Below are 27901 nucleotides of genomic sequence, written 5' to 3' on the forward strand. Positions count from 1 at the left end.
TGTTAAATTGGTGACCATGGAGGGTATTTCTGGTAAAATTAGCTCTTGCCAAAAAAATTGAAGGAAGAGAGATTAAAAACTTATTCTGCATGACAGAATTAAATGATAGAATTAGTAATGAAGGGATTGAAGGAAGATAAACTTTAATTCAATTAACAATTCAAACATGTAAAGGCAGAATATACTACTTCAGGAACCACTGAGTACTCTACATTGATAGGATGTTTTTGAGGCTGCTGTAGAAGAGACCTGTGCAATTGGCAAAGGGGCTAGAACTTATGAGGTCTGACATTTCTTCAAACCTAGGAATCTGTGGTTATGAATTAACAAGTCCAGATAAGTAGATGACATGATTAGGCAAGTGCACATTACCTACTGAAAAGTTAGACAAGATTTAAAAACACAAATTGTTTAAACTAGAGATTATTATGGAATTTTCTAGGAGTGGAACAGAATTCAAAATTTATTCATGCATCTACTGAGAATTTACTGGGTACTTAATACTACTACTAAACTAATTAGGGGAAGTGAAAAGCTATTTTAATGATAGATTAAGAAACAGAAAGCCTTTCTGAGATGACCTTTTAGCAGAGACCTGAATAAAGTGAGGGCAAAAGTCATACAAAAATCAAGAATAGTTTATCAGAATGGATGAAACTGGAGACTATTATGCTAAGTGAAAAAAGACAATCCCAAAAAACCAAAGGTTGAATGTTCTCTCCAATATGTGAATGCTGACACAATAAGCAGGGGAGTGAAGAAGAGAAGTTCAGTGGAGTAGACAAAGGGGAATGAAGGAGGGGGGGGAATGGGAATAGAAAAGATGGCAGAATGAATTGGACATAACTTTCCTATGTTCACATATGAATACGTGACCAGTAAAACTCCATCATGTACAACTGCAACAATGGGATCACTAATTAGAATAAATTAAACTCCCTGTATGTATGTGTCAAAATATACTCTAATGTCATATATATCTAAAAAGAACAAATAAAATAAAAAAGAAAAAAAATAGTTTATCAGGCAGAGGGAACAGCAAACATGAAGACCCTGAAATAGATCAGAATATTTAAGAAACAGAAAGCTGCTACATAGTATATAACCACAGAAATGTAAAGTTGTGCTGCAATCGTGTATAATAAATTAAAATGCATTCTGCTGTCGTATATACCTAATTATAATAAATAAATTTAAAAAAAGAAAGAAATAGAAAGCCAGTGTAGGAGGAAAAAAAAAGAAAAAAGAAAGAAAAGAAAGCCACTGAGTGTAGTAGAATTGAGGAGAATGAGCAAGATGAGTAAAGAAGTAAGGAAACCAAGAATTTGGATTTTTCTCCAAGTATGAATGGAGGCCATTGTGCTTTGAGCAGGAAACTGACATGATTTATGTTTTAAAAGCCCACTCTGGCTGTTATGTCCAGTAATAAAGAGTAATGAATTATGACAAATAGCCAGTATTGCATAGAGTACTTACCATTGGGTCGAACTAGAAGCACGAGTTCCCCAGAATGTCTTTCACAGCTAGCTTTAATAAATAGGACAACTTGATCATGGGTATGTTCTGTAATGTCCCGACCATTAATTAGTACAACTTGGTCCCCTTCATTCAATCGAGGGACACAGAGGTCAGCCTGTAATATAAGGCAAGTAAGGTTTCAGATTTGCATGTGACTTTCTGGAAGTATTGGGTTTTATTTTTATATAATTCAGAACAGGAAAACCAAAAGCATCTATGCACTCATTCATCATTTAAAAAAATTTTTTTTTAGTTGTCAATGGACGTTTATTTTATTTATTTGTATGTGGTGCTGAGAATCAAACTCAGTTCCTCACACATGCTAAGCAGCACAGTACTCTGCCACTAAGCCACAAGCCCAGCCCTCAACCATCAATTTTTAAAATATTTTCTTTAGTTGTAGATGGACATGATACCTTAATTTTTAAAAATATTTTTTAGTTGTATATGAACACAATACCTTTATTTAATTTATTTATATGTGGTGCTGAGGATTGAACCAGTGCCTCACACATGCAAGGCAAGTGCTCTACCCCTAAGCCACAACCCCAGCCCATGATATCTTTATTTTTATGTATTTATTTTTATGTGGTGCTGAGGATCAAACCCAGTGCCTCACACATGCTAGGCAAGCACTCTACCACTGAGCCACAATCCTAGCTCTCATTCATCAATTTTAAAAAGTAGAAACATAGAGGGTTTTTTTGGTTGTTGTTGTTTTGTTTATTGTACTGGGGATAGAACTCAGGGGCACTTTACCCCCATCCTCCAGCTTTCTAAAATTTTTAGAGAGGGTCTCACAAAGTTGCCTGGGCTGTTCTGAAACTTGTGATCCTCCTGCCTCAGCCTCCCAAGTCACTGGGATTATAGGCATGGGCCACTACATCCGGCTTAGAAACCTAATTTTCTCATGGAGATACTATTTCTTCCCCTTCTTCCTTCCTGATGACCTATTATGTGCCTAGAGATACAGATAAAACTAAAGGTGTAAAAGTACACATACACATGCAGCTCTAACTTTATACTGTCTATATACATAGAAATTACAGTTACCATGGTTTAAACGACACCAGTCCCCCAACAACATGGTTTAAATTTTAGTTACCATGTGTTAATTGTGGATAATGCATAAATAAACACTTCACTGTAAGGTTCTCAGTCCAAAAATCTCTACACAGATAAACACATATATTATGATGAGTGACCAATCAGATCATTTTTTTTTTGGTACCAGGGATTAAGCCCTAGGGTGCTTAATCACAGAAGCACAACTCCAATCCCCATCCCCTTATAAATTTTTTACTTTGAGATGGAGTCTAGCTAAGTTGCTTAGGGCCTTGCTAAATTGCTGGGGCTGGCTTTGAACTCACAATCCTCTTGCCTCAGCCTCCCAAGCCACTGGGATCACAGGTGTGCGCCACTGTGCCTGGCCACATCCCTTCTTTCAAAATCTGAATGATTTGTCAATGCATATCTGTCATTCTTTACATGCACAGAAAGTAAAGCATGTAGTTTTGCTCCTTCTTCCTTTCAGTGATTAAGCCATACAAAAATGGATAATCTAAAGAGGGAACTGACCAAAAAAGATGAGCAAAGAAATGAAATTTGATTAATCCTGGAAATGAAATTTGAATTGAACATAAATGAAGTTAAGAGAATAAAAACACTCAAGTTCAAAGTATAAAATGTTGAAAGGAAATCTAAAAAGATAATTATCAAGGCAAGAAGAAATGCTCACTCTGTACAAAAAGTTTTATAACAAGAAGGAGGCAAGTACTTTATGAGATTGTGCTATGTTTTCATAAAGAAAACATTTTAAATCTCAATATTTCTGATGTTTTGAATCACAGGATACTAAATCATTTATTAGTTTTAATATTTTCTCATTTATCTATACTTTTGTAAGAAACAGGAAGAGATTTGAATGTTTAGACAAAAAAATATAAAAGTTGTGCGACGACTGTAATTTTCCAACTAATCAAGATTACTCCATGATTTCATCACACATTGTCCTGCACTACTGTGCAAAGTGAAGATTACTTGTACACACTTTATTGAGAAAACAAGCCAGTAATTAAGGTAAAAGATATAAGAAAAATAGAAACAGAACTATGAAGATTGTGTTCTGGGAACAGAGCAATAAAAACATGAGAGTCAAATATAAAGGATGACAGATAGGAGTAGAGAAGGAAAAATGGGGCAGTATCTTAACAAAAAAGGGAAACTCCTGTGACAAAGGCAGTAAGAAATGACAGCAAGGCTGGGTGAGGTGTTGCATGCCTGTAATCCCAGGGGCTCGGGAGGCTGAGGCAGGAGGATCATGAGTTCAAAGCCAACCTCAGCAACTTCGTAAGGCCCTAGCAACTAGCAAAACTTTGTCTCTAAACAAAATATAAAAAGAGGTGGGGATGTGGCCCAGAGGCTAAGCCTCTCTGGATTCAATCCCCAGTACCAAACAAAAAAAAAAAAAAGAAAGCACAACTACTCAGAATTCACTAATTCACAAATTCCATTAAAAAAAATTCACAAATTCCATAAAATCCAACAAGGTTGTCACTGATTTGTTCTAAGTACAAGTCAAAGTTGGGGCTTGGGATGTGGCTCAGTGGTAGAGAGTTTGCTTGGCATGCATGAGGCCTGGGGGTTCAATTCCTAGAATTGAAAAAAAAAAAAAAAGGTCAAAATTCTTCCTCTATTGTTTATGAAATATGTGATCTTTGATATATAAAATTCTGAAAACACAGAAGATATTTGCCTTGATTATTTCACAGAACTGTTGTGAAGCTAAAAATGAGAATACTAATCCAAAGTTTTAAAATCTGAAATATTAAAATTTAAGGTGGGCTGGGGACAGCTCAGTGGTAGAGTGCCTGCCTAGCATGCACAAGGCCTTGGACTTAATCCCCAGAACTGCAAAAACAAAAACAAACAAAAAAGTAAGATTATGTTCATTCTCTCCAGTTGCTTTTTTCTCTCTACTTCTGTAGTAAAGTAGAAGACAGATTTCATATATTCTCTTTGCATTAGCAGTGTAATGCTTCTGCATACCAATTTGGTTCCAAGTTTTTCTAAATGTCTTTGGAATACCTGAAGTGAGATGGAGTGGGAGCTAATGGTAGAAGAAAGAGCTATCTTTTTATATTACTTTGTGGATGGTGTAGTTGGTAGAAAAGAACAGATGGTCTGTTAGAGATAACTATAAGTATCCCTTACTGCACCTATTATTATTGAAGGAAACTCATACTTAGCCTGCCTTCTTTCAGAAATAAATTCTTATTTATATTTTATTCTGATTCTGAAAATTTAAATAAAGAACATATTAAAATGAATTTGATGGAGCAATAGCCACTGACTAAAAGATTATCAGACCAGAAAGAAAAACATGATTCTTTTTCATTGGAATTTATCCATTTCAGAGGTGTCCAAAATAGAAAAAAAAACATCAGAATACTTGAAATTCTGTTTCTCCTTGTATCATTTTTAAGAAAAGGGGGTTGATAAAATACAATGTCCCTGAATGCTCCCTTCTGTTCCCTAAAACCCAGTCAAATGAAATAAAAGGAACAATGAAATTGGGTCTAGGCCAGGATGTCCAGATACATATTATCTTGAGGGACACTTGGCTCTCTGAGATGTATGCTGGGAATCAGGGCAAGTTAGCATTATCTGTAGAAACCCATTTTTTTTTTTTTTTTTTCACACATGCCAGGACAGCTGCTCCTTGGTATGCTGGTCATACAATTGGACAAAGCAAGCTAAGCTGATTCTGCTTCTGTAACTAAACCTATAAAACCTATACCTTCCCTCCTGTGGTAACTGGTACAAATCAGAGCACCTTGGAGAGAGAAGCACTGCCCAGGGACAAAGCAGAGGTACACTTGTTGAGCTTATCACCACAGGCCTTTATGGAGAAGAATCCGTCTAGCTGCTTGCCACTGAACCTCCCCCATAAGCATTTCTTAATAAATCCTGTATCTCATATCACATCTCTGAGTTTCTTTCTTGGTCTCTTGGCAACCTACCCCCCCCAGAACAAAATGGGCAATAGACATAACACCTCCAAGTCATCTAAAAATGTGATTTCTAATTCGAAGACTGTGTTGGTCTTGAAATTAATAAAATAATATAAAATGAGCCTGTGGCACATGCCTATAATCCTGGCTACCCAGGAGGCTGAGGCAGGAGAATTGCAAGTTTGAAGCCAGAATGGGCAACTTGGCAAGACCCTATCTTAAAATAAAAGGCTTGAGGATGTAACTCAGTGGTAGAGCAATTGTGGGTTCAATCCCCAGTGCTGTGAAAAAAAGTGTGTGTGTGTGTGTGTGTGTGTGAGAGAGAGAGAGAGAGAGAGAACGTGAATGTATAAAATGACAAAACGACAACAAAACTCTAATTTGTATAGCTTAAGAAGAGAATTTGGGAGTCACAGAATTGTGTTGATCTATAGAATGTTCCCTGAACATCTTAGACTTAAATAAAGTATACTATCTTTTCTAATAATATGAACAATACATATTGATCGTTATGTTTTGAACAATTAAAAAAGGAATAAAGAAAAATGCAAGAATTCCAATAATTCCATTATCCAGGCAAAACACAGTAACATTTTTTGCATGTTTCCAGACTTTTTCTATACAATTTACATTTTTATACACTGGGTTCAAACATATATGTAGATTTATAATGTAATTTTCAGTAAGACCATTTTGTGGATATATTTCTGTATTTACAGAGACACAGCATCATTTTAATAGCAGTAAAGCAAGGCATAATTTATTCCACTAATTTTAATGACACATATTTTGATTTTTTCAATTTCATATCATAATGAACATTCTTGTGTATTTTTGTTCGGTAGTTTAATTATTCCACTAGAAATAATTCCTAAAAGTCAAATTGTCAGATCAAAAGGTATAATTTTTAAATTTTAAAAATCAGTTTTAAAAAAGTTATTAATCACAATTTAAAAATCTGACTGTGTCTATAAGATTATTAGAAACCATTTCTTCTGTAATTCCAGCAGCTCAGGAGTCTGAGGCAGCCTCAACTTGGCAAGGTTCAAAGCCAGCCTCAACTTGGTGAGATCCTAAGCAACTCAGAGAGACTCTGTCTCTAAATAAATATAAAAAAGGGATAGGAATGTGGCTCTAAATATAAAAAAGGGATAGGGATATGGATAGTTAAGTGCCCCCCCTTCAGCCCCCTGGAGAGAGGGAGAGAGAGAGAGGGAAGGAAGGAGGGAGGGAGGGAGGGAGGGAGGGAGAGAGAGAGAGAGAGAGAGAGAGAGAGAGAGAGAGAGAGAGAGAGAGAGAATGAAAGTTTCTGTGTTTCTCCTTACCATTTATCTTCCTGTCTCTAGAAGTAACAACTTTCAATATTTTAGCTACATCTTTTTGTATATTTTTTTAACCTCTATCTCTAAATAACATTTCCCTTTTTTTCTATTTTACATGTTATTTATAAACTTTCTATATGACAGATGCAGATGAGAATTTAGCAAACATTTATTTCCTCATCTGTAATCTCAAACACATAAACTTTCCTATTGATTAAATAATTTGGGGCTACTTCACCCAACCTTCATATGCATCTCTGAATAATAATTTGAGTTTTTCCAAACAAAGATATCTGATCGAAGCTTGATTTATTGAGGATTTACTTCTTAGGGGTTTACAAATTAGACTGAGAGGTTTAGTCACTCTGGGTTACTGAGCTGGTAATATACAAATCTCACGCCTAACACTGAGAATTGAGGATTAGAATAGTGGCAATAGCTGTGCAATTTCTGCCTAGTAGAGACTCAGGAGCAACAACTGATAGAGATCAAGGGAGAACAAGATAGACACAGACAGAGGTATTGGAATTGGTGTTATAGAACTTGGCTTGAAGCTGCTGCTAGTATACTATAACTTACAGGTGTTCCTGGTGCTACTCGGGACACAATTACAGGCATCTTCTGATCATATCCTCCCTTGAAAAGAAAACAAGAAAAGTATTGGTCAAATATTGTCAAAATAAAGACAACTTAATGTAAAAACTGAATACAATATAAATTCCAGCTTACCTTTACATTGAATCCAAACCTTCCATTTTCATCAGGTTTCATTCTGATTAGAACAAGATTATCATGTGGAATACCACCATTAGGCTTGAAAAGACAAAAATAAAATAATATATAAATTTCTGCATTTATAGTTTATCCTACAGACATACATAAAGCATGCTTTTCATTTGCTTTTATTATCTACAGAATATAAAGAATCATAATTCTACTCAAAATGTTAGTTTAAGAAAATAAATTTCTTTGAATAATAACTTGCTGTTATATTCTCTCATGCCTTCTTGCCACTATATTAATAAGAACACCAGCAAACTGAAAGAAATTCCTGTCTCTATTTCCTCTAATCCCATCCTACTTCTCAGATTTTCATCCCCACCAATCTATCACAACTGTTAATTAAGGACACCAAAGATTTTCACATTGCTGAATCTAGGGTTCAATTTTCAGTCCTTATCTTACTTGACTTACCTGTGATATTTGATAAATTCACTTGCCCACTTTTCCTTCTACCTTTCTATCTGCATTTTCTCAGTCTCCTTTGAGGGTTCCTTTCAGTTCCTTCATTTTTTAAAATTGAAGGATGGAAGGCTTGGTATCCAGAACCTTTTATTTACATAAACTTTCTTGGTGATTTCTCTATTTTGTGGTTTTAAATACCACTATATGCCAATGTTATAACTCTGGCTTAGACCTCACCCTTCAAGTCCAGAATCATATATCCAATCGTCCTCATCTCCAAAAGGATTCCTAATAAACATTTCAAACTTAACACATTCTAAACTGAGCTCCTGACATTCTAACTGTACCTGCTTCATCTGCAGCCTTTCACATCTCAATAAAAACACTGGCATTATCTTTGATTTCTTTCTGTAGTACTCCACATCTAATCCATGAGCATATCATGTCTTAAAAATACATCCAGAGGACAGTCATCTCTCATCCCCTGTATTGCTATCACCCTGGTCCAAATCACCATTACATGATGGAAATACTGCAATGCCTCACAACCAGTATCTCTTCCTCTGCCCTGCTTTCAGTCTACTTGAAATACAGCCAAAGCGATACCATAAAAACCTACATGGACATCATGTTACCTCTCTTCTCAGATATGTCCATTTACTTCCTATCTCACTCAGGGTTAAAACAAAAAATCCTTCTAACAGAAGTCTTTGAGAATCTAGCTTGTCTCCTCATTTACTACTCTTTCTGTAGCCACACTGTCTCCCTTGGTATCCCTTGACTATATCAGTCATACTCTTTTTATATATATATATTTAGTTGTAGTTGAACACAATACCTTTATTTTGTTTATTTATTTTTATGTGGTGCTGAGGATTGAATCCAGGGCTTCAGACATGGGAGGCAAGCACTCTATTGCTGAGCCCCAGCCCCAGCCCCTCAATCATACTCTTGTTGCTATAGTTTGAATGTGTCCTCCTAAAGTTCACATGTTCACATGCTAGCAACAAAATCCCCAAATTCATATATTAATGGTATTTAAACGTGAGCTCTTGGAAAGGAAATTAGGATTGGAAGATGTATGAGGGTGCGGCCCCTATTATGGCATTAGTGGCTTTACAAGATGAAGAGACCTGAGCTAGCACACTTGCTCTACCTTGTCATGCAATGGCCTCAGCTATAATATGATGCAGCAAGAAGGTCCTCACCAGATGAAAGTACTATGTCCTTAAACTTCCCAACCTCTAGACCCATGAACTAAATAAACCTCTATTCTTTATAAATTACCCAGTCTGTGGTATTCAGTTACAGCAACAGAAAATGAACTAAGACATCTGTCTTTGTATCTGGTATTCCATTAGATAGTTACATGGCTTATCACAAATTTCATTCCTAGCTCAAATTATCTAAAATTGTAAGAAGACTTCTGGAAATTCCCTAAACACCTTTCCTTCTTTATTTTTCCTCTCTAGCATTTAAATTAGTATGCTATATATTTGAATTATTTATATCTTACTTACTATTTAATCCTCAAGTTCAAAGCCAGCCTCAGCAAATTAGTGAGGCCCTAAGCAACTTAGTGAGACTCTATCTCTAAATTTAAAAATTAAAAAAAGAGGCTATGGATGTAGCTCAGTGGTTAAGTGCACCTGGGTTCAATTCCTAGTACAAAAAAAGAAAAAAAAAGAAAGAAACAAGCAATCTAGATTATAAATTATGTCACAGCAGGGACCATGTTTTATTTGTCCTTGCATATCTCCTACCATCAAAGTGCCCAGCATTCAGCAAGAACTCAATGACTATGAATGAATGCATGAACAAATGATATGCAAGTGACCACAGAGGTAGTACTAGAGTTCTTTTTTATTTTTATTTACTTATTTTTATGTGGTGATAAGAATCGAACCTGGTGCCTCACACATGCTAGGTAAGCGCTCTACCACTGAGCTACAACCCTTGCCCACTTTTTCAGTTTTTGTAAGGATTCTCATCTATTTTTTATATCCATGGTATTGGAGCAGTAAGTGTGGGATAAGAGAATGGTTGCCTTTCAATTTCAACTTCAGATAATATGAGAGGCAATGTATGGTTGAAGAAACAATAGAGCAATGAGTGTAATGGCCACTGCAGGCTTTTGGCATACATGCCAATATCTGCTGTGGTCCTTCCCTTCTTTACATCTTATTCCATTCCTTGATGTCTCTTAAGTTTCCTGAAACACACCAATAGTTATCTGTTTTTAAATTTCTTCAGGAGCACAGTATTTCCTCAAAATATACTGACAATCTCACTTATGGATTATTTAAATCTACTTGAAAAAGCAATGAAAATTCATAAACCAGGGTATTCTACCAACTCACCATTTTATTGTGGTAAAAGCATATTCTCTAAGGCAAAAGCACTAAAATACTTCTAAAAACCTGTACTCAATTTCAAAAGATGATGAAAAAGATAAAGTCTCTTCTCTAAGTAATTATGTAGTAAAATTAGTGGTAATTAATGGATTATTAACATTTGTTCTGGAAGTGTAGATATGTTTTGCATTAGTCAGCCACCCCCAAAGAAAAAGGAATTTTCTTTCTTTCCTTCTTTTTTTACACTAGGGAATGAACCCAGGGGCACATAACCACTGAGCCACATTCCTTTTTTATTTTGAGACAGGGTCTCACTAAGTTGCTGAGGCTCCTCTTGCCTCAACCTCTAAAATCACCGGGTTTACAGGCATGTGCCACCACGTCTGGCCCTGATTCTATTTTATTTTGAGACAGGGTCTCTTTAAATTACTCAGGCTGGCCTAGAATTTGCAATTCTCTTGCCTCAGCCTCCTGAAGACTTGGGATTATAGGTATACACCTCTATGCCTAGGGGAAAAAGATAATTTATGACTAAAGAATATCATGAAAAAGACGAGGTACTATAATAAAATTTATAGTTAAAATATGCTAAAGTACAAAAGAAACTCAATTTTGGATTTGAGAAATTGAAGGAAAAGTGAGAATATGTAAAGAAGCTTCTTACAGTAGATTTTTCAGGGGAAGATGGTATATCAAATGCTTCATTAGTATGATTTTCCAGATCTTGCTGAGAATGTGAGTATTGAATTTGGTTCCAACTATTTTTCTTAGATTGTTTAGGTGGTAAAGCTGGGGGTTGCCCATCTTCAGGTGTTTCTTGTGATCTAGGAAAAAAAAAAGGGAAAAAATATTTTAGAAGTTGTCTCACACAATTATTTTTTAAAAATATATTTTTTTAAAAGTTCAAATCAAATAACCCAAATATTTACAATTTCTAGGCGGAGACAGGCTTTAAATACCATAATTATCTGAAAGTACCACTTTTATTTTATTATTTTTTATAAGTAAATATTTTATTTTATTTGTTAGGTATAGATGGACAGAACACAATGCCTTTATTTATTTATTTTTTTTTATGTGGTGCTGAGGATCGAACCCCGGTCTCACCCTTACTAGGCGAGCGCTCTACCACTGAGCCACAATCCCAGCCCAGTACCACTTTTAATAAAAACTTTACCTTTTAAGTAGAAAAGTTAATTTCTTTTCCAAATCAGTAAATAATTATGATAAAATGTACTTCAAAAATATTCCTATGAAGATATGTTATTTTGTTTTAGCATTTCACATAACTTTCTAAAATATATATATTTTAAGGTTTTCAGTGTAGTCATGGTTAGAGAATAAGGTAGGCAAAGAGAAATCAAACCTGAGAAGTGGGCTGTGCCACACACAAAACAACTGAAATATTTGGCCTATTCTTTTTTTTTTTTTTTTTTTGAAGCCAGAGGTGCTCTACAACTGAGTTACACCCCTGGCTCTTTTTATTTTGAGTCAGGATCTAGCTAGGTTGTCCAGGTTGGCCTCAAACTTACAGTCATCTTCCCTCAGCTCTCTGAATTGTTGGGATTACAGGTATGCACCACTGTAGCTGGCCTATTTTCTTTAACATGATTCAAGGAATGTAACTTAATAATGTAACAAGATTATAATAGGGCAGAGATCATCACTGAAGAGACAAAACTGGATGAAATAAGTGTCAGATACATAATTTAAGGTAAGAACGCAAAAATACAATTAACATTAGGGAGCATAACCCTCAACTTGTGGCAGCAGGAATTGATAGAAAAAACTAGATATTATAGGAGAAATTTCAAGGTAGAAATTGTAGATGTTAAGAACAATCACAGTATATATAATACTATCTGAGTTTTCCACAAAGGCCAGAAGGGGGAACCAGAGGTTTTGTTTCCCTTGGAAGTGGACACTATAGATATTGAGTTTGGAAGATATTAAAGAACAGGAAAGGGAAAAATAGTTCTCCACAAGAGCACTGACCACCACTGAGGTTATCATCTACCTCTGAGATGGCAGGAGGCCCTCTGGGGAAACATAAGGATTATGATCTCATTGCCTAAGGACAGATAAGAGTTTTAACTCTGTATATCTGTATATCAAGCCACATGGCTGTGGCTGTGGAATTCAGATACATACTTCACTTAGTATCTACTCAGTTTTGTTGACTGACAACAGATGCCTAACACTAGGCCTTAAAGACTTGAGAAAGTAAAACTGTGTTAGATTTTATCATTTTTCAAAATATTCCTTACACTCACCTGGCTTCACATCAGGTTTGGCCATGTGACTTGCTTTGGCCAATGAGGTGTAGATAGAAGTGATACGTATAATTTTTTTTTTCTTCAGTTGGGGATCAAATTCAGGGCCTTGCACAAGCCAGGCAAGGGCTTTACCACTAAGCTACACCCCCAGTCTAGTAAGTGTTACTTCTGGAAGGGAGCTTTAAAAAACACACGATTCCTTATGCTTCTTTCCTTCCCTTGGCCATGAGACTGGTCACATTCAAACAGGGACTACTGTCACCCTAAGACCTAGCATGAAGATACTGTGAAGCAGTGATAAACGTAAGAGAGAAATAGCATTTGTTGTTTTAAGTTCCTGTAAATTTGACTCATTTGCAAGCACAGCATAATTTAGCCCAAGATAATAGAAAGGTCACTGACAGAGTGATCCTTGGATATATTCTCTATTAGAAGATGTGGGAACTTGTTTAGAGGTTGGCTACTAGAAACCTAGTAGATATGGGGATTAACAATGAATGATGTCATTATATGGTTTTCTAGGGAATTTGCTTTTTTGGGTGTGGGGTGTATTTCTCCTAAGGAAAAGAGTTCTCAAATTTTCTAGTTTGATAAAATATAACCACTCAGTAAGTAAACAATAGTGCCCAATTGGCCTGGACATTTGCATACCAGTATCTCAGGGCACAAATGTTCTAAATTCTGATAGGTCTATGACTCATCAGCACACACACAAACACAAAAACACCCTTCTTTTCAGCAAAAGCTTCACTGACACCTGCTTTTAGGCAGGGATCCCAGGTCCAAAACATAGCAGGTTTTTGTTCTACTACTTTCCACTGCCAAGAACCCAAGCCTCTTGGACAATACATTTAAATGTTGCTACTCCAAGGAAATGTTTCCAGGATCTAGAATACAGATTTCCACCAGGGTCTCCTAAATGGATTACAAAAGATCAAAATGGACATCCTTTGACAGAACTCAAGATTTCTAAAAGTCAGTGAATAAAGTCTCCCAAACTTATCAAAAACCAGAAGTTACTGGACTCCATATCCAATGAACAATAGGTCTCCAACCTAACTTAGGTCTAAGTATAATCATTTAGGTAAGACGATTAGAAGCTTCCCACCCCCACTGATTGTACAAACAACTATCATACTCAGGATGCATTTATCCAGAAAACTGAGTGGAGAGGGTACCAGGTTGGGATCAGATGGAAATGCAGGAGTAACTTCACTTATTCTTGGTCTAATGGTCTAAATATAGTACCAAAATATATAACAGGACAAACCTAAGCCTGATCTACTGTATAATATCTAAGTCAGCCAAACCTCATGGGTATGGGCATAATCATAGCATTGCTCAGTTACACTCCAGAGAGATAACACTGATATAATGGTATTTGGCTTAAGCAGTTAAATCTGTGTTTCTGAGGATAAGAGTTTAGGCACATATTGTCAAAGAAGTTTCAGAGGTGATTTTTACTGTGTACTTCTAATTAAAAATCATTGTCCTAGAACAGTGGTTATAAATTCATGGCTTGTAAACCAATTATGGCCATCCATTGTCTTTGTAAAAACAATGTGAATCAATGACCATATTTTAAAAATTTATATACAAATCTAATAAATAAATTGTAAAAATAATTATATACAATACAAATCTGGATTTTCAGATTGAAAAATCTGTAAGCTTTGGAAGGAATGGGTCTCCATTACCAATTGTCAAAGAGTAGATACAGCCAAGTGACAGCAGCTACTTTTTGATGGGGGATGGGTACTCCAATCCACTTGAGTCCCCACCCTGTCTTAGTTGCCAGACTTCACTGGGTGTTTGAGCACAACCTCTCCCTAACTTTTGAACAGGAGGAAGACAGAGACAAGAAGGGAGTCCACGTGTATACCTGGGTTGGAGGTCTGTAGTCCACACAAAGGTAGCAGAAGAAAGAAAAGTAAAACTGTTTCAGGATATAGGCTACCTGCCTTCTGTCTTATGTAAAAGTAACTTCTCAGAGTGACAGATAAGCTCTTCAAATAACTGCTTCTGACAGGCTGGGGAGCTCTTATACTCTAATTATGTGCTCTGCCAGAAATCTTGGTAATTATTTCCCCCTTCTATGTTTCCAACTTAGCAGTCAAAACTCTGTATACACACATGTACACACACACTTTCACATACCCATACACACTTACAATCTATAAAATTAATCAAGGTGATCAGACTCTTAAAATTCATATATTGGGCAAAAATTATCGATTATATTTTTAAAACACATTCCAAACGTATTAATTTATCTTAATGAGGGATAATTTTCTTCTTCGTATCTAATGTATAGCTATCACATGTAACCTATTACTGAATTATCTAGAACCATGCATTATGATTAGGAATTATAATACAGTTAAAAATAATACCATGAAAATAAGACTAGTTCTTTAAAAAGATCTGGTTTCTATGTATACATACATACAAATATCTGGCAAGTATAACAGAATGCAGAGACCCTACATATGTGGGAGAGAATAAGCAAGCAGCACAGTGAAACACAGCCGCATCAGAAATAACAGCTGGTACCTTGAAGAAAGGGCCCTATATTTTAAAAAGGTTATCATCTACTGACAGGTAGTTTGGACAGGCCTAGGACAAGAGAAACCAAAGAAAGAAGCCAGGATCAGGGCTATGGCTGGAGTCTTACTAATGGAGGCCATCATCTATCTGTTTTTAAAGCTGACAGTTAAAAATTATGTTTCATATAGGAAGTTAGAAAGAAATGAAATCCTGAAATTATTATTTTAGTTTATTTTAAGAAAGACAAATGAGCAAGACAGACCTTTAAAGTTGTGAATTTAAAAAAAAAATTAGTGCTCAAGCTTCAATTGTACATACCTATCTAATATAGAAGCAGCATAAAGCTCTTAAAATTTAAGACTAGGAAACAAAAAGTTCATTTCTTGGGAGACGCTAATACAAACTTGCCAGGAATGATGTCTCGTTTTGAAACTACTACTTTTTTTGGAGATATATGCACCAGAAGATCACGTCTCATTTAACTATAGTCAGAGTCATCCTAGTCTTCACTGGGATTTGGCATGACTTATACTTTACTTATATTACATTAGATAAAGAATTCTGGTTTAAAATTCAAGCTTTTGACTTTTTGGCTAATTTATACTGTAAAAGTAAAAACTTTCAGTGGATTACTAATTAATGCTCAAGGCAATTTAAAAAGGGCATATAAAAATACACATACATTTTCAGGGATATGATTAATACACAATAAAACTGACGCTATTATATTATTTTATCACTAAGAATCTATTCTAGAATAAGGCTCCTAGACTTGAGATTCTTAGTTTCAACCAAATTCAAAGTCCCTGACCTTAGCTGCGAAATACAAGTCATAGAGACCAGCCAGAGATGGGAGGCAGGTAAGCAAACTACAGCTAGAGCAACCTAGACACCTACAATTAATTTTGCTATTGAAAATATAGCTTCTAAGTCACCTTTGAGCCTCCACTGCTTGATATCTCGTTTTATCCATACTCTCGTTGGTTCTTTTATTTTCTTATCCTAAACCAGCCAAGAATTTGCATGGTTCATAATATATTGCAAGACTTTATTGATCAAGACTGGAATAGGAATTGGGTAAAGCTGGCTGCAGAAGGAACTCATCAGTGCCAGTAGCTGAGAGGCAGCAGAGGAGAAGCAAAGCTTTGCAGTCTAACAAAGGGATTTCATGAGGATGGACAAAACTGTGGGTATTCAATAGGTGTAATTCTAGAATGTTTGGTCCAGGAAACAATGGTTTAGGGAAATGGATTTAACACTTGAGGATTATGAAGTCTTCATAAAGTCTTGTGATTAGAGACCTAAGGAAACATTGAGAATTTGTGGAATTCCTTACTGTGTTTAATCAGATAATCACACTTCAAAACATGCAGAAAAATAAATTATAAACAAGAGAAGCAAAAGTTTTCAGTATGCATATGTATGTATGTGTGTGTGTGTATATATATATATATATATATATATATATATATATATATATATATATATAAACTGAAGAAAGTTATTTATATGCTAAGAGCAGCTCTATGAGGTAGACACTGTTATCATCTTGGTTTTCAACATGTGAGAAAATTGAGGTTTCCGGAGATAAAATAACTCATTAAAGGTCACATAATTAGAAGTGATGTAACCTAGTTTAAATCCTGTCTGAATCCAGAGCTTGTGCTTTTTCTTTTATCTTTTTTGGGTACCAGGGATTAAACTCAGGGGCGCTCAACCAGTGAGCCATACCTCCAGGCCTTTTTATTTTGAGACAGGGTCTCACTAAGTTGTATAGGGCCTCACTACATTGCTGAGGCTGGCTTTGAACTTGAGATCCTCCTGCCTCAGCCTCCTGAGCCCCTGGCATTACAGGTGTACTGTGCCCAGCCACTTGCGCTCTTCTACATAATTGCACCTCAAAGAAACTAACTGTAAAAAGCAGCAGATAAGTTCTCTTTTTTAAAAACAACAATTTAATTTTAATGTGTGTGGGTGGGAGGAGAGATTGGGGACTGAACACAGGGCCTAGTAAATGCTAGTTAATCCTTCTACACTAAGCTACAAGGCCAACCGTTATTTTAAAAAAAATCATTCTGAGACAGAGTGTTGCCAAGGCTGGCTTTGAACCTGCTACTCCTTCAATCTCCCAAGTTGACTACATGTATGTGCGTGCCACTGTGCCCAGCTGAAAAGTTCTTTTTAAAGCAGAAATTTCTAAACTTTTTGTAGCAGTGGAATATTTTCTTCAAATGGAATGTTTCTCAGAAGACAACTTATAAAAGGCTAAGCACCCCTCCTGTCTGCCTTTACGTGAGGCCTCAGCAGAACTCTTGGGACTTAAAAAAGCATATCCTGAACCTGACTATTTTAAATCATTCTGAGGCTGAGGTATAGCTCAGTGGTAAAGAGCAGACCTGGGTTCAATCTCCAAACCCCAAACCAATCAAGGTTATAAATGGTAATATCTTAAATTTTAATAAAAACTATATTTTAATGAGAAGAAGGTATATAGTAGAGATCAGGGATTTAATACATCCATATTTATTTTAACTGATAATGATCCAAGGGATGGGAAGTCAGAGCTTGAAATACACTGCACAAGATTTACTGCATATAAAATTTTATGGTAAAATTTGTACATAGGTAGTTAACTTTCACATGTTAAGAGAAAGGGGAGGGCTAGGGTTGTGGATCAGTGGTTGAGTGCTTGCTTGCCTTGCATGCATGAGGCATTGGGTTCAATCCTTAGCATCACATTAAAAAAAAAATTAAAAAAAATTGTGTGCATCTACAACTAAAAATGTATAAAGAGAAAGGGAGATAGGAATATAATTTTAAGAGTGTTCCAAACATTCATATTTCATATTGGGTTGTTTTTGTTTTACCATAAGTGACTGGCTTATCTTAAACTGACATTTTGTAAACTGTTAAGTAGAGAACAAATAATGAAAATTTCATGTTTAAGTGCTGGTGACAGGGCAATATCTTGTCACATAGAAGCAAAAAAAATGTTAAAACTGTCAATCAACATGGGGGCAAAAACTTGCCTATTTCAGTCCATTCAGCTTTAATTTCTCAGAAAATATTTTAACAACAGCAGTGAAAGCAACTTATTTTGCAGTCAAAGCAGCTCTCTGTTGCTGCCTTTAGCAATTTGCTTCCTAATAAAAAATAAAATTTTAATCATGCAATTCACATGCTCTGTGATTATTTTTATACAAATACCCTGGCTTCATTGTTAAATATTGTGTACTAGTATTTGTGGTGTAAATTTATTACAATAAACATCTGTTAAGTTGTTAAAAATTAATTGAGGGTAATTATTTATATCTCATAAAACTACAAACTAAAACACTCTAATTTTCTGTTAAAGAGAAGAAAATCGTAAACTATGGTCTCTGTTACACCAACGTATAAATGGTGACTATTCTACACAGTATAACCAACGTCCTATACTCCACTTAAAAATGACAGAATTGGTAAGATGATCTCAAGATCTACTTCACTACAGTTTCATCTGTCAACTTTAAAAAAAGTGTAAGATCTCAAAAACCATTATATGCTGAAAAGCTTCCTGCTTAATCCAACAATGTCTGAATTTTTTTTTTTTTTTTTCACTTTTAGCCAATGGTGAAACTAAAATCTACGGAATCCATACAACAAAGAATTTTTTTTCTAAATTGCAAAAAACAAAAGAAAAAAAAACCAAAGTCTTGTTTGGGGTAAAAAGTTCTCAATAGTTTAGGTAGAGAAGGCTTAAATTTCTGTTCTGTAAATTGGGATAAATGCTTTAAGTGTGGCTTCTCATCTATACAATGGATATTATATATCTTTCCTACTTCTTTGAGTTCTTCTAAGTAGAACAGAGATAATTTATGTGAAAGCCAACTGTAAGCAACCAATGTATTATTATAATTAGGGGAGGTGTCTTGAGAACTTACAAATAATGATTCTCTCTGAAACTCTAGTGGCGCCTCATAAATTCTGATATTGGGATCTAAATTTACTCCCTAAGTGTTGGACCATTAAACCTACTACCTGCCTTTGTGTTATGCTTGTCAAAATCCTGTTTTCTGTAAGTTCTCAAGACACCTCCCCTTTTTTGCAACTTTCTGTGCCATAAAGCTGCACTCCTTGAGAGCTGCAGGGCTGTCTTCTATTCCCACGGCTTGGCTGTCTTCTATTCCCACGGCTTTCGGGAGAGACAGCCCCAGCCGGTAGGAATTACAAACTTGCTTTAATTTGATTTAAATTGGAGTTAGTGGTCTTTTCTTTGCAGCGTGGTTTAACACTTATCTTCTTGGAACTCATTATTATTCAGGTTAAAACTGGTCAAATTTCACATGCAATGTTATAAATTCAAAATTGAATACAAACACATAAACTTATACCTCATGTCCTACGAGAAAGCTTCAATCATTTTAAATTCTGTGAACCAAGGAGAGGAAGAAAAAACACTGCATGGTTATACTCTCTTCTGAATATACTTCTGCACTTTAGATCAGAAAGCAAAAGAAAGGAATTTTGAGGGGGCAAATGATTTGGGGGGCTTATAATCTATGTATGTGAAAATATTCAATTGTGTGCGTTTTGTTTTTCTAAAACAGGCTCTGCAAAAAAGCCAGATGTGGTGGTGTACACCTATAACCCCAACCTCTCAGGGAGCTGAAACAAGATTGCAAGTTTGAGTCCAGTCTCAGCAATTTATAACAAGATCCTATCTCAAAATAAAAGGGATTATAGCTTAGTGGGTAGAGAACCCTTGGGGGTTCAATCCCCAGTACCTAAAAAAAAGAAAGAAAGAAAATAAGTTATGTGTAGTGGTATATGTTTATAATCCCAGTGATTTGGGAGGCTAAAGAAGAGAATCAAGAGTTTACTGAGGGCAGCATGGGCAAGACCCTATTCTCAATGTCTCAAAACAAAACAACAACAACAAAAAAAAAAAAAAAAAGAGAGAGAAAAAAAAAAGTAGATTAAAATAATTTGGTTAGGACTCAATATTTATACTTTAGCTGGGTGTGGTGCCCCCCACCCATAATTCCAGCAACTAGAGCGATTGAGGCAAGGAGGATTGCAAATTTGAGGTCAGCTTGGGCAACTAAGCAAGAACCTGTCTTTTGGGTTTTTTGTTTGTTTGTTTTGTTTTTTGGTACTGGGGACTGAACTCAGGGGCACTTTACTACTGAGCCACATCCCCAGCCCTGCTTGCTGAGGATGGTTTGAACTCTGTCCTCCCATCTCAGTCTCCCAAGCCACTGGGATTTTAGGCATGTGCCACCACCACCTAACTGAGACACTGTCTTTTAAAAAAAATGGTTCAGGGGTGCTGGAGATGTAGCTCAGTGGTAGAGCATCCCTGAATTCAATATAGGGGAGAAAAAAATAAAGAAAATTTACTTTATACTTTTTAAATTTTAAAAGAAGAAAATGATTATTTAAAAAAACCCAAAAGTTTAAAATTTTAATTTTTAACATAATAAAACAATAAATTTCCATCAATCCTATCCTTTGCTAACTCATTTATGGTATGTATATCTGTCCTACTCATTCATTACTCATAATATATACAAACCATCAAAATGTTTTACCTAAGATGTAAGTTACCAAGGCCTTGATAGCTTAGCTAGTGTTCTCTGGTTGGCCCAGTCTAAAGACAACGATGGCTCAGATATCTAGTCATGTTTTTCTAGAGTACCTACAACCGCATTGCTGACCATTCATCTCTTCTGTCACTTTAAGCTGTTCACATTCACTATATCTTGTACTCCTTTCTCTTTCTCAACAATTAATGAATCTTCTTACCTATCTGTGTCTTGTACATATTCTACTTTTTTAATATTAATTTTTTTATTTGTTTTAATTAGTTATACATGACAGTACAATGGTACATCTTCTACTTTTTATAAACTCATTTTCGCACATACATAGAAACTCTGTATTATATAAGCCAATAAATTAAGGTATTGAACATTAATGTGAGGATATCATTAGTATATTAAATTGATGGACTAAATACTAAATTAAGGAGTTGAATTTATATATCAATCAGGTGCAATGTGATGTAGAAATGAACTTTAGAAATGATGCGTGCGTTGTGTGGCAGTGGTGGCCTGAGAGAATCCAAGTCGTTTAAGGTGGAGATGTATTCCCAACCCCAGGTTGCAATAAGCACCCTAACTGTGCCCAATGGACCTGTAGCTGCTCCTGAGTCAGAAGGCCTGGACCATGTTCCGAGCGCAAAGACGACAAAAGCTCAAGGAACATTTGTTAACAAAACAAAAACAAAAAACATTTTGCATACAAACAGAAAATCAGATATCCAGTAGAGAACAGAGAATAATGACATCTGAGGACCAGGTCCAAGAAGGGACAAAAATTCTGAAACTTAAACAAAAATGGGTAAAAAAGAAAATATCAAAAGAAGCATGCCTCTAATCCCTGTGATACGACAGGTTGAGGCAGAAGGATCCCAAGTTCAGGGTCAGCCTAAGTAATTTTATGTTTCAATAAATTAAAAGGACTGGAGATGAGGCTGGGGTTGTGGCTCAGCAGTAGAGCGCAAGCCTAGCACACGCGAGTTGCTGGATTAGATCCTCAGCACCACATAAAAATAAATATATTGTGCCCATTTACAACTAAAAAAAAATTACAATAAATAAATAAGTAAAATAAAGGTATTGTGTCCATCTACAACTAAATATACATATATGTATTTTAAAAAAAGGGCTGGTGATGTAGTTCAGTGGTAGAGCACCCTTTGGTTCAATCCTTAGCCCACTAGTGTAAAGGCAGGGTGGGGAGCAAGAAAAAGGAAAAAAATATCAAAAGAGTAACAGTAATATAACAATGAGCTGGATACAGTAGTACAGGTCTGTAATCTTGGCTACTTGGGAGGCTAAGACAAGGGGATCACAAGCTTGATCCCAGACTGGGTAACTTCAAAAAACCCTGTCTTAAAATAAAACCTTTTAATGAGTTAACCAATTCTACTACTGCAACTGAAACATAATTTTGAGGATGACAAACTCTGCAGTCATTACAAATTAAGGTGATCCCCAAAGTCAAAATAAGACATTAAAAGCCAGGTATTTCACCCTAAAAGCAATAATAAAAAGTAACAAATGACTGCAGAGAAACCAAAGCAAGATGTTATACACCCAAGAAACTTGTACTAGGATCTTATCTTGGCCAAACTAGTCAGTCTAATATTAATTCATTTAGAAAACCTCTACAAGTCAAAGAGTTGTGCAACTACACAGATTTTCAACTACTCTCTCTAAAGCCACAAAGCCTCAGCCCGTAAACACCAGTAATGGGAAGTGAAAGAGGAGCCTTCAGTATGAATGCTACCATTAAATTTGTAAGCACTACATCCCAGAACACACAACGTATGTGACATCCTATTAGAAGTCACCATAATAATACCCAGGATACCATGAAGTAAGGAACCAGCAGAATCCCTGCTAGTGTTAAAATTCAAAAAGGGCCTCATGAAAAAGAATTATTACAGTCAAAAATGATTTTCTCTAGTGTCAAACCAGTTCTCAGAACATAAAATGATATAAGGCATCACCATAGCATCTGAAATTGTAGCCGGGCCTCCTTCATCGTCTAATATCGAACTGATAGAAAAGCTAAAAAAAAAAAAAAAATACACCAGTAAAGACATACTAGAACAAAAGCAATTGTTGAGAGGATCAGCTCAGTCCAGAGAAACTGCAGAAAAGAGAAAAGCTCATCTGAGTGATTGGAAAGCTGGTAAAGCAAAAGCGATGAAGAGCCATCCTAACTCAGTAGTTACCCAGCCTGAGCCTAAGTTCAAAATGAAAAATCATTTGGGTCCTGTCAGACTACCATGGCAAAAGAAGAGGAACAAAGGTTGCTTATGGAAAAAATTCTAAATAAAACATTTTTTGAATGCCTGAACATAATTAAAAAGGGATGCCTCAAAGAAGAAATGTTACAAACATTGAATAATCTGGTCAAAATATATCAGTTGCATTATGAGAAAATGAGGTGTTAAAGATAAAATTTATGTTTTTACATTGACCATTTATCTATCTATCTATCTATCTATCTATCTATCTATCTATCTATCTATCTATCTATCTATTTATTATCTATTTGCACCAGGGATTGAATCTAGGGGTGCTTTACCACTGAGCTATACCTTTAGCCTTTGGGTCTCACCAAGTTGCTGAGGGGCCTCGAACTTGAAATCTTGCTGCCTCAACATCCCAAGCTGCTGGGATTACAGGTAAGTGCCACCACACCAGCAAAAAATTTTAAAATAATTCAATGTCATCTGGGCATGGCGGTGCTCACTGTAATGCCAGCAACAAGGGAGACTAAGGCAGGAAGACTGTAAGTTCGATACCAGCTTTGGCAATCTGATGAGATACTGTCTCAAAGTAAAATGGGCTGGGGGTATATGTCAGTGGTAGAACACCCCAGGACTCAATCTCCATAACTAACAAACAACCACCAAATTTATAATATACCTTCCTGCTTTTAAAACAGAATGACCACACTGCCCCTTTCTTTGATTAGTATGAAAGTAAAAATGAGGCTGGAAGTATAGCTAATTGGTAGACTGTATTGCCGAATATTCCTGAGGCCCTAGGTTGAATCCCTTATGGAACAAAGAAAGATCAACCCACTTCAAATGTTATGGGTTATGAAGTTTTCCACCAAACTTAATTTAACTAGACTGTTGTGCTCTGTTTCATCCCTTAAAATGCCTATGGTTCTTCATTATCTCTTTGTGTTTGTTTTTGGTACTGGAGATTTAATACAGAGGCACTTTACCATTGAGCCTCATTCCTAGCCCTTTTTATTTTGAAATACGGTCTCACTAAGTTGCATAGGGTCTTGCCAAGTTGCTGAGGCTGGTCTCTAACTTGTGACCCTCCTGCCTCAGCCTCCAATGTTGCTGGGATTACAGGCATGCACCACCATGCCTGGTTCACTATCATTTTTCATCTATGATACTAAGTCTGTATCTGTGCTCTCTTGGCTCATCTTTTGATTGTAAATGAGGTTACCAAGAATAGTTTAACTAAACATGCCATTTTAAGTGAAGGTACTTCGTGTAAGAAAAAAAAAAAGGTGCTCAATACAGTGAATATTCACAATTTTAAATCTAATGTGAGTTCCCTTGGTAACCTGTGTCAATGTTAAAACTTTAACTTTCATAGATTCATATGATAGTTTGTCATCTATTAGAATGGAGTGTGGGAAGGGAAATATAATAATATTTAATAAATGTCATTTTAAGTCTGGTCTGGTGGTATATACACACCACCTAGCAACTTGGGAGGCTAAGGTAGAAAGATCACAAGTTCAACGCCAGCCCCAGCAATTTAGCAAGGCCTAAGCAACATAGAGATGTGACTCAGTGATTAAATATCCCTGGGTTCAATCCTCAGTGCCAAATAAATTAATAAATGTTATTTTAATTTAGGAAGCATTTCTAAAATAGCCAATACTTGCACTGCTTTCTTCTTCATTATATAATATGTTCACATTTAAATCATGTCCTCTGAAACATAATTGTTACAATAAATACTTTTGTTCTCCCCACATAAATACCAATGAAATTGTTTTATAAGGCCAAGAAGTAATATTTAAATGGCATGTATCATGTCAACTCACAGTCTCAAATAAGTGGATTATAAAAAGATCAGTTTAATATATAATGTGAATGTGGTTGAAGATCATATACTTAGTCCTTTATGTTCATTCCATTTATACATTATCTTTTATTTATTGTCTTTTCATGTTGTAGAAAGTAAAAGTTCACGGTGCTTTTTTTTTTTTTTTTTTGCAATGCTGGGGATTGATTGAACCCAGGGCCTATTGCATGTTAGGCAACTGATCTACCACGGACTTATATCCCGAGCCCTTTCTTTTTTGAATTTTATTTTAGGACACAATTTTATTAAATTGCCCAGGCTCTCCTTAAACTTGTGATCCTTTTGCCTCATCTTCCTGATAACCGGGATTACAGGTATGTGCTACCTTACCAGCTAGAATTTCCATTGTTTTAAAATTATGCAGCCAATAAGTATACAATAATAATACCTGTATAAAAATTTGATATATGCATGGTTTCTAAGGCTTATTCAGTGTTAACCATCTTAATAAGCATTTTTTAACTTTTTAAAAATGTTTTTTCTTAGTTATCAATTATTGTTTATTTATTTATATGCAGTGCTGAGAATACCTCATACATGCTAGGCAAGTGCTCTACCACTGAGCCGCAAACACAGCCCCTTAAAAAATATTAAGGAAGAAAACATCATGTGCATTGGTACCTGCCTGTAATCCCAGCTACCCAGGAAGCTGAGGCAAGTTTGAGGATTGCAAGTTCAAGGATAGCCTTGGCAACTTAGTGAGACACTGTCTTAAAAAAAAAAAAAAAAAAAAAGCTGTACCTTTCACTACCCTACTTCCTGACCACAATGCTACAAAAGCTGCACAAATATCTGAGCATATGCACTTAAAATTAAAGATAGTAGCAACCAGAGGTAAAGGGAGAAAGAGGCAACAAACAATTCTCAGGGACAAATAGGCTCATTTACAAATACTAAATATTCAAAAATCAGATAAATAACATCCTGTATCAAAAATTATTTTTAATGAAATAATTTTTAGCATCTGAAAATATAGAATTAGGAAGCAAAATAAAAAAAGGTCTCACGGTGATGATTCCAGAATGATGCTATTAGCTTGTGTAGATGATGGAGATCTCTGACTCACAAAATCTTCACTTTGTGAAGTGTGAACCACATGGTCTACCAAATGACCAACTGAAGATGGTCGTAATCGGGTTCCCTCTTGTGTGAATGCAGAATTTCGACTAAATGAAGAAGAGAAAAAAAAGCTTTAATTAAAATATTCCAAGTTTCCTAAAAATATGGTTGCATGAGACAGTGGGGATTGTGTTTTTAAGACTAACTATGTTGACTAAGCAAAGTGTCTGACACAAACAAATCTGTCACAAGAATTTTACCCATTCAATCATTTATTATCTCTATCCAAATGTTTCTAGGTTTTAGTCACTACAATTTTATATCTTATCCAAAATTTATAAAATTGATTAGAATAAATGATTTAGAAATATCTTCTAGTCTAAATTCTTTTTTAATTCTGTTTTTTATTTATGGGATTTCACATCCTAAGAACAGGCACCAAATACCATATTTCTATCCTTACAAATGACTGTCATATAAATAATTGTTGTCATTACAATTGTTAGTTAAAACAGCTGATATTAGAGAATTTATTATGTACTACGCATTGTTGTAAGCATTTTGCATATACCACCTCTTTTTATAATATGTATTTTTTTTAGTTATAGGTGGTCACAATACCTTTATTTTACTTTTATGTGGTACTGAGGATTGAACCCACTGCCTTACACGTGTCAGGCAAGCGCTCTACTACCGAGCCCCAGTCCCAGCCCCCATATACTACCTCTTTAGTCCTCAAAACAGTACTATAAGAAAGACACTGTTGGGGCTGGTGTTGTGGCTCAGAGGTAGAGTGCTTGCCTAGCATGTGCAAGGAAGGCCCTGGGTTCGATCCTCAGCACCACATAAAAATAAATAAATAAATAAATAAAACAAAGATATTGTGTCCAACCACAACGAAAAAATAAATAAATATTAAAAGACACTCTTATAATTTTGTAGATGAGGAAAATTAATTAATTTGCTCAAAGTTTAAAAAGCCTTACTATCTACCATAATTAGATGCAACACACTTATTACTATTAAAGTCCACATTCTTAACCACTACCCTGTACTAGCTATTTAGAATTTAAAAATACCTAAAATTGTTTCATTAATCCGAAAACTTAATAAGATGCTGTTAAGTAATTAATCATCTGTTTTAATTTTTCTTTTGTCATCTATAACTCATTATAATTATTTAGTGGTGCTGGTAACAAATGGAGAAATGTCTGGTTGCAAAAGGGAGCGAAAAAGAAGGTTCCAAAATTTCTTCAAACAAGCTGATGAGCATACACCTTATTTTATAAGGCAAACTAACTCAGTAATCTGCAATGGGCAAGATAGAAACTATGGAGTTCAAACAAACAAACAAAAAAGAAACTACATAGTCCAATTTATCTAGCAGGAAGGAAGACACCTAGGTATAAAGTTTTGTGAACCAATTTTTTTTTATACATATACTTTTTATTGTCCAATTGGTAGAAGTTTATTTTTCAGCTGATACTACCCATCAGTGATTTAGCTTTTAGAATTTAGTGAAAACTTATTGAACATTAATGTGTATAAAATATTTCTAAAGAAGACTTCTTCAAACATTAATATTCTAGCCAGGCATGGTGACTACTGCCTGTAACCCTAAATACTCTGGAGGCTGAGGCAGGAGGATCACAAGTTCAAAGCCAGCCTCAGCAACTTAGTGAGGTCCTAATCAACTCAGCAAGACTCTGTCTCTAAATAAACTATAAAAAAGGGCTGGGGATGTGGCTCAGTGGTTAAGCGCCCCTGGGTTCAATTCCTGGTACCAAAAAAAATAATATATACCAAATATTCTATACCAAAATTCAAGTATTCTACAAATGAACTTTATAGGATAACAAAGTTTGGTGTATATACATTTGGTTCATGTGCTGATACACATTTGTTTACCATTATCTTAATTAGGTGAACATAATGTTACTATTATAA

At 35.5% G+C, this 27901-nt stretch overlaps 1 protein-coding gene and 1 pseudogene across 9 annotated transcripts in view; one reads left to right on the forward strand and one right to left on the reverse strand.

The window, feature by feature from the left end:
* The window catches only part of Ptpn4 (protein tyrosine phosphatase non-receptor type 4), a 169947-nt gene that overhangs the window by 20520 nt on the left and 121526 nt on the right, over positions 1–27901 (reverse strand). For all 9 annotated transcript variants that reach the window (XM_058583265.1, XM_058583266.1, XM_058583267.1 and 6 more), the window contains 5 exons: positions 25903–26061; positions 11057–11216; positions 7583–7666; positions 7433–7489; positions 1477–1633 (listed from right to left, as the gene is read on the reverse strand). In XM_058583265.1, coding sequence (XP_058439248.1) covers positions 1477–1633; positions 7433–7489; positions 7583–7666; positions 11057–11216; positions 25903–26061 — 617 coding nt within the window. The remainder of the gene's footprint in view (positions 1–1476; positions 1634–7432; positions 7490–7582; positions 7667–11056; positions 11217–25902; positions 26062–27901) is intronic.
* On the forward strand, positions 21284–23223 carry LOC124101117 (cytoskeleton-associated protein 2-like; annotated as a pseudogene).

This window comes from Marmota monax, unplaced genomic scaffold (genome assembly GCF_021218885.2).
Source record: "Marmota monax isolate L192 unplaced genomic scaffold, Marmota_monax_Labrador192_F-V1.1 WCK01_AAM20220418_F8-fsc00121, whole genome shotgun sequence".
Taxonomy (NCBI): Eukaryota; Metazoa; Chordata; class Mammalia; order Rodentia; family Sciuridae; genus Marmota; species Marmota monax.